Source organism: Cenococcum geophilum (assembly GCF_001692895.1).
Source record: "Cenococcum geophilum 1.58 unplaced genomic scaffold K441scaffold_5, whole genome shotgun sequence".
NCBI lineage: Eukaryota > Fungi > Ascomycota > Dothideomycetes > Gloniales > Gloniaceae > Cenococcum > Cenococcum geophilum.
Genome location: NW_027137563.1, coordinates 125207 through 132946, shown reverse-complemented (window position 1 = coordinate 132946; position 7740 = coordinate 125207). Strand labels below are relative to the sequence as shown.

At 47.2% G+C, this 7740-nt stretch overlaps 2 protein-coding genes across 2 annotated transcripts; one reads left to right on the top strand and one right to left on the bottom strand.

Moving 5' to 3' along the window:
- Window positions 1–1928: 1928 nt before the first annotated feature.
- On the bottom strand, window positions 1929–4671 carry K441DRAFT_702974 (uncharacterized protein). Its single transcript, XM_067653439.1, has 2 exons — window positions 3956–4671; window positions 1929–3902 (listed from the first exon to the last, which is right to left on the bottom strand). The coding sequence occupies exons 1-2, from the start codon at window positions 4316–4318 to the stop codon at window positions 2280–2282; spliced, it is 1986 nt and encodes a 661-aa protein (XP_067508333.1). The 5' UTR covers window positions 4319–4671; the 3' UTR covers window positions 1929–2279.
- K441DRAFT_627996 (nucleotide-binding domain-containing protein) lies at window positions 4622–6679 on the top strand. Its single transcript, XM_067646183.1, has 3 exons — window positions 4622–5087; window positions 5141–5572; window positions 5625–6679. Exons 1-3 carry the CDS (start codon window positions 4776–4778, stop codon window positions 6453–6455), a joined length of 1575 nt encoding a protein of 524 aa, XP_067508332.1. The 5' UTR covers window positions 4622–4775; the 3' UTR covers window positions 6456–6679.
- The last annotated feature ends 1061 nt before the right edge of the window (window positions 6680–7740 follow it).

Genomic DNA, 7740 nt, shown 5'->3' with positions numbered 1-7740 from the left:
GAACGCCCATACGAGCGTCCATACAAACGTCCATACGATCAATCAATCAATCAAACACCCATACAATCGATCAATCGAACGCCCATACGAACGATCAATCAAACGTCTATACAATTGCCCATACAATCGTCTCTACAAACGTCTGCACGTCTGCACGCCTGTACGTCTACACGCTGCACGTGGCTCTGCACAAGGCTCTACATAAAGCTCTGCACGAAGCTCTGCACGAGGCTCTACCAAAGCTCTACATAAGCTACCTAGCAGTAACTAAGGTGCCTTAGCCTTACTACTGCTTCTAAATTAAGTAAAAGCTCTATATAAGGGGGGTCCAGGGGGTCCCCCCCTGGAAAACCTCATATCTATATATATATATATATATATATTAATTAAACTCCTATATAATAAGGCTCTGAATCGAAGCTTTGGGTTAATCAATCGGCTTATTAATTATAAACTCGGGTCAAAATTTTCGTTGGGGGGTACCCGACGATCCGCATGTTTTTATGTACTCACACCCGACTTACAGATTTCCCAACTCTTAGCGTCCCCAACCCTTAGCGAGAAGAGAGATGGACAATTCACAGATGGCTGCGCAGTCGTCTAACCACGCCAAAGTCCCCGAAGTGTGTTCGAAAACCCTAGACATCACCCTCATCGTACGCAGTAACAAAGGCCGCTATCCATGTCCATCGAAGGACTGTAATAAAGATTACAGTCACGCCTCATATACAAGAAGTCATTATAAACGCGTCCATCTACACGTTGATATGAGAGTTCCGTGTCCAAATACTGAGTGTGGAAAAAGTTTCTTCGATCTCCGTACAGCGAACGAGCATCACAAGGCCGCGCATGAGCTTGTCCGCTATAATTGACCGGCGGATGACTGAAGACACGTTCGCTTGTCCCAAATATGCTCAGAAGCATTACAGGGCCGTCCATCTGAATGACAGAATAACATGCTCTTTTCCTGGCTGTACAGATACCTTTTCCTTTGCCGCTGCAATGAGGACTCATATGAAGAACGTGCATTCTCCGCGGTGGATGTGTCCTGTTCTTTCGTCGAGCTCGGTCTGTAATCTGTCGATTTCTTCATCTCTTAGAGCTGGCTGATCTATAGCGTTGACAGGAGACTGTTTGGTGGCTTGAAGTGCGTCGCATAGCCTCCGCTTTGAGCATTCCACTGCTCTCCCTGGACATTTACTTGCTCTGTTACATGGATGGACTTGTTAAGGGCGGTAGCGAGGATGTCGCGCTCACTTTCTGCTGCAGCCAGCTCTTGGGGAAGCCTGTTGATATTGATTTGGATGCGATCAAGGCGTTGGGCTCTGGAGGCTTCTGCTGATCTTGGGGACCGCATTTTGGGTTGTCTGGCAGTATTAAGCTGGCTGTGATTCAGTTTTATCTTGGCCGAATTAGATGACTCTTCCTGATGAATATCTCCAGTAAGTTTGTTCCGGTAAGGTGACGAGCCCTTGGGGTTACTGCGACGCCGTGGTGCTATCCTTACTCCAGGGTATCAGTGATCTATTTCGACCGGCGCGAACACTCGCGCCAATTGGATCCAAAATGGCGGGCTAGCTTATATAGGTAACCATTATTCCTACTTAGGTATGGTGCGTTGGATTTGACTTCAGATCCACCCAAATAGATTGCTACAGGGTATGCCTTCCTTGAATATGGTCGGCCCATGTAGAGATGAGTTGTCTGATTTTTTTTGACAAGACTAGAACAATAATTCGTGAATCGCGTAGAAACACCATCAACCCACCGCCTTCTATTCCATACTAAAATATTTTCGAAATCTGATAGTACCATTGTACTTTACAACTAGTGAACGACTGTAGAGAAATCTTTAGCGTGATCTCTGCATTAACGGTGGGTGAGCTTTGTTTATATCATTGAAGTTCTTAAGTTTGGTGATTGTAGCCGCTGTTTCGAACTATTTGAAATTCGGCTTTTTGGATTATTTTGGATTAAGTTATTCCCTTTTCCGAATGGAACAAACACTTCCTAATTATAATCAAATCTGTTTTTCATTACACATTTCCCCTCATCTACCCTATCCAATCCTATACACGCAAGGGCAGCACTTTTACCCAAGACATCCCCCCTATATATCCAATTCCTTACAACACGAGCGAAACAATCCAAGTAATATCCAAAGCCTAGCACTATGCCCCAAACACCAGACAGCACCCAATCCCAATAGCAACAAACAAAAGTATCACTTACCTATTCTCCAACCCTCCTCTTTCTATTGAAACTCATCTTCCAGCGGATCACGCACTGTACGCAACTCCGCTCACCTTCCTAAACGTTAGTCCACCACCCGTGCCCACCGCACCCCACCGCCCTCCAGTGCCTCCCCGTCCCTCCTCAGCAATCTTCCCGCTAACATCCCTACGACGGCCTCCCCCCATTCCCAGATCAACCGCATAGTCGGACTCATAGTCGCCGTCGATATCAATACCGGACCGGCTGACGACACGTGGTGATTGCCGCTCGATAGGCGTGTACGCCGTCTCGCCTGTCCGGCGGATCGAAGAGAACGGCTTCTTGGGCGAGAGTTTCGAGGGGCTGGTCGGCCGTTTCTGCGTGTAGTATGGCTTTGTGGGTGAGTTGAGAGTCGTGTTGGAGGCTGAGTTGCGGATGCCCTGGGTTGCGGCTCTGAGGTCGCCGTAGTAGCGGCCTTTGGGTGTTCCGGCTCGCTTGGGTGAGCGCGTAAATGTGGCGTCTGTGCTGATGGAGGTGACGGTCTGGGTGCGGGCGAGGTTTGGATGATTGGTTGGATCAGGGTTGTTGTAGGTGCTGGTGGTTGTCGTTGTCGTTGCGGTGGTTGGACGGGAGGCTGGAGGGGGTGTGGGCGGGTNCATGCGGAGTGGTTGCGGCATCATTTGCTCGTCGTCTGACACGTTGCCGGAGAGTGGGAGAGCATTGTAGCCGCGGGAGGTAGTGTTTGATCGGGCCTTGGATCGATTCTTTGTAGGGGACGGATGCGTGACGTATGGGTTGTCTTCAGCAGTAGAGTGCACGAACCAATTGTCAGACTGTAGGCTTTCGCGGCTGGTTTTTTGAGGTGGGTTATTGTTCATATCATCATTGTCATTGTCATTGTCAGGGCCCAATGAAGAGACAAAAGAAGAGTTACGCTGTGAAGGGGCTTGGGAGTTCGGCCGTGATCTTCGAATTGACTGAGCCTCCAGGAAAGATTTCCGCTGGTTTAGAGTTTCGCTATCGCTGTCATTTCTGCGGTGTAGGTCTTCCCGGTGGTGGAGATCAGTGCGGGAGAGTCGAGCGGTTGTAGGATTGTGCGGAGAGTAGCTGATGTCTGAGTTGGTGCGGGTGTGGAAGAACGACACTTTGCTAGCATCAGGGCTTGGCATGAGAGGATCCGCTTGAGACTGACGGTTTGGGAGAGACACAGTGCTGCCGCTCTGAGCGCTCATCCGCTTCTCATCCGCTGTCAAGGGGGTAATGGCAGAGATTGACGAGTTTTTGTGCTTATGTTTGGTCTTTCGGCGTGAAGTAAGATTGTCCTCCAACGGATTCATGTCCGGTGGTAGCCGAGAAATCTTTCGGAACATGAGGACAAGGTATAGATCCAGAAAGAGAGAGGCACAATGTAGAGCTCCGGCGGTCACGGCAATGAGCCAAGTTGCGTTGAGAACTTTATTGGCATCTTCGTCAGTGGGAAAGAAGGTACGCCATCGACCATCCGTTCCGGGTTTCTCGTTATAATTACGGTTTGCCATCAATGCCGTGAAAACATAAAATGGGATAAGACCGGAATCCATCATAAGTGCGAAAAAATGATAGCTTGCGGAGCTGGCTGGCGTACGCGCTTTTGCAGTTCTTAGAAGATGGTATACCGCATACAGGCCTGAAAGAATATCAACTCCCGGCTATGAAAACAATTAGAACCGGCATAAAGTAGTGGGTATAGTGGCTTAATTACTGGTATCCTAATAATCCACCCTTCAGTACCCTGAGTTCCTCGAATGCAAATAACACAAATCAGCATGCCAATTGCCTCAAGCAACTGCAGTACTCGGAAAAACAGCTGTATCCATCTTGCCCATTTAATGTTTGCCTTCGTCCTTGGGCTCATGGGCTTCGCATTGGTGTTTCCATAGGGTACGGTTAAGTAGCTGTCTGGGTGCCTATTGATATTGATTAAAGGGCCCTCTGGTTTTGGTTTCGGAGGTGGAGGAGGCTGCCGGCTCGCCATTGTCACAGCCTTCGGGTTGAATCCATCGTAAGGATCAACCGCGGAGTATCTTTTCGGTGGATCGTACAGGTAGGGCTGCCCACCGCCCATCTTCTACTTTGCTGGAATTGATAAACGAGGGAGGAATGCAATGCTTAGCAGCTCGCACTTAGAAGGAGAGTTGAGGAATGCAGAGCATATACCAGAATTAACGAGGGTAATTACTTCGGTTAACAGAGGAATGCCTGAAGATTGGATCATGGGTGGGGGCAGAGGTCGAGGTATACAAATGGGCGTCGCCCATAGCAACGCAGAGGTCTGTGCATATTCTATACATGGCGTTTTTGGCGTCATGCAGCGCCCAATATGTAGATGTGATCGGCTAAAAGAAAAGAAATCGTGTGGTAAGGAGATATGCAGCTCGATTTTACTATTTGCAAGCTCGGAATCTGCCCATCAATAGTGGCGTTGTTCGAGTTTTGTGTTGAGCGCCAATGACGATGACTTTGTGGTACGCGAATAAGTTGAAGATTTCAAGCACCTCCAAACTTCCAGTTTCCCGTTGATCATGCAAGTCTTTCGCAGCACACTATACATTTGTTCAAGCTGCACAAGGAAACTTGCAAATGGCTTATCAGGGAAACAACCACTTAAGAACAACTTCAATAGAGCTCGAGGCCCTCAGCGCAATTTCACCAATGCGACACCAAGGAGCAGGCCGTTCCGTCTTGCGGTTATCGGCTCGGGACCTGCTGGGTTTTATACAACGTACCGTATAATGCATAAGATACAAGATGCTGTAGTCGACATGTATGAGCGTCTTCCTGTGCCTTATGGTTTGGTGCGATTTGGAGTGGCGCCAGACCATCCGGAAGTCAAGGTATGGCCTTCTCAATACCACTTACAATATGACTGTTAATCTAGCCATTGTAGAACTGTCAAGAAAAATTCGAAGAAGTAGCCTCCTCACCACGCTTTAATTTAATCGGCAACGTCAGCATTGGGCACGACATCCCTCTCGCTTCCTTGAAATCGCACTATGATGCAATCCTCTTTGCCTATGGGGCGTCAAAAGACAAGAAGCTTGGGATACCCGGAGAGGATCTAAATGGTGTATACTCTGCGCGTGCTTTTATTGGTTGGTATAATGGTCTTCCGGAGTATGCGAATCTAAATCCAAAACTCGACACCGGAGAAGAAGCTCTCGTCATTGGACAGGGGAATGTCGCTTTGGACGTAGCGCGGATATTACTGACCGACGTAGACGCACTGCGGAAGACAGATATTACGGAGCAAGCATTAGAAACCTTAGCCCGTAGTAGAGTGGGATCTGTTAGGGTTATTGGAAGAAGAGGTCCCATGCAGGTAGGTCGTATTGCATTTGACTAAACCTTCACCTCACTAATAGAACCATGAGGCTGCCTTTACTATCAAAGAAGTGCGCGAGCTCATGAACCTTCCATATGTATCATTTGAACCGATTGATTCGTCCCTCTTTCCAGCTGAGATTGCGAAATTACCGCGGGCGCAAAAACGCATTACTCAGGTCCTCACCAAGGGATCGGCATCCCCTGCATCTTCGGCTACGAAAAAATGGGCTTTATCTTTCCTACTTTCTCCTACGGCATTCAAATCATTCTCTGAAACTCCCGCCCAACTCTCAAGCATAGATCTCAAAAAAAATTCTTTCCTGCCCGACTCCGATCCCTTCAACCGTAATGTCAAAGTCACTTCAACTGGTCACATCAAAAATATTCCAGCATCCCTGGCTTTTCCCTCAGTGGGGTATAAGTCCTCCGCTCTTCCTGGTCTTGCTGAGTTAAATGTTCCTTTCGATGATCGCATGGGAATTATCCCTAACGACCCATATGGCCGTATTATAAATCCCCAGAGTGGCCCCGGAGCTGTCACTGCAGGCCACTTACCCGGAATGTACTGTGCTGGATGGGTCAAACGAGGACCTACGGGTGTAATAGCAAGTACGATGGATGATGCTTTCACTTCCGCTGATGTCATTGTAAGGGATTGGGAGCAACAGGTGCCGTTCCTCAATTCTAACAATGATTCAAACACGGGGCTTGGTTGGGATGGAATTAAAAATGAGGCAGAGAAGAAGGGATTGAGACCTGTCTCGTGGGAAGACTGGAAGAGAATCGACGAGGCAGAGAAAGAGAGGGGAAAGGCTATGGGTAAAGAAAGAGAGAAGTTCACAAGTGTAGATGAGATGCTAAGGGTCTTGGATTCATAGATTTTCAGCCTACTCTACACGCGGCGCTGGTCGAGGTATCCTAATTTGATTTGTGCGCCCTGGTGAGCAAACAATCTACTGCGCTTCCACCAGCTACAGAGGTAATATTAAATGTAAGTGAAAGACTTTGGTATGATTTGTTGAAAAGCAAGCAACCGCAGCCACAGCGCCTTCTATTATTCAAATAACGCTCTCCACATAACTGAAGCACGAACATGAATACGAAAAGATACAGTGGAGGAAAAGCAATATAACATAAATTGCACATAACCGCTCTTAGCTTAGCTAATGGTGAATCAATGCAGATGATTTATGAATAGAAATCCTGAAGCTATAGTGAGCTGCGACTGTCACTTCCGCCTTCTCGTATTCCGGTGGCCACCATTCGTGATTGACTCCTCTCAGCAGTTGACTGCGGCCGATTTTTTTGGCTTCTGAAATGGAAATGCCATTAATAAATAAATCTTCTAGTTCGAGCTCCCTGCTGCTTCTGGCATAGCCCCACTGCTTCCACCCCGTCCTTCGAGTCGTGGCTACGAAGTTAATCGAGCCACGGCTTAGCAGCAAGTGCGCGCCACACTCTACCAATTCGTCCTACAGTAAAAACCCCTTATAACGATAACGGTGTTATAACGATCTACTCTATATTACGATCTACACCCCTTGATCAAGCCTTTTTTGGTGTAATATTACGATATTCTGACATTTGACGATATCGTAGAGGTGGCCCCACCAGAATCGGTATAAGGAGTTTTTAATTCGTCAGATTTGGCCTTTCCTCACCGTAAGTTCAGCCATTAATCTTCATTACACAACGATTAAAATCTACTAGAATGATACTTAGATCTTACTCTCCATACTTAATTCTATCTTATTTATTATGCCTAGATCTTAAAATATATGGCTGAATAACTACGTGCTGCCAGAAGGATCCGTGAGCTTATAAATATTCAAATTTCATTTACCTTCCGGGCGAAGATGTGGTGGACTCTACTAAAGATCTTATTAAGCATGTAGCGGAGCTCTACGCCGGGCTAGATCGCGATGCAGAAACAGATGAGGAGGAATCCCAACAACCTCGAATTAAACTTAATAAGGTAATAGAGGCCTTGCAAAAGTTTCGTCTATATGAGGAGCAACAGAAGGATGGTGAGAGAGAGGTTATTATAACTCTATTAAGGCACGAGCGTTGAATCCAATGGCAACGACTCCAAAACACCAAGTAGACGACGATCAAATCGTTTTTTGGTGGAGCTGATCGCTTAATTTTGGCTTCGGGCTCATA

Coding starts and splice junctions, on each gene's coding strand:
- K441DRAFT_627996 (XM_067646183.1), top strand. CDS start 4,776: ATGCAAGTCTTTCGCAGCACACTATACATTTGTTCAAGCTGCACAAGG. Junction 5,088..5,140: donor CAGACCATCCGGAAGTCAAG/GTATGGCCTTCT, acceptor TAGCCATTGTAG/AACTGTCAAGAAAAATTCGA. Junction 5,573..5,624: donor GAAGAAGAGGTCCCATGCAG/GTAGGTCGTATT, acceptor TAGAACCATGAG/GCTGCCTTTACTATCAAAGA.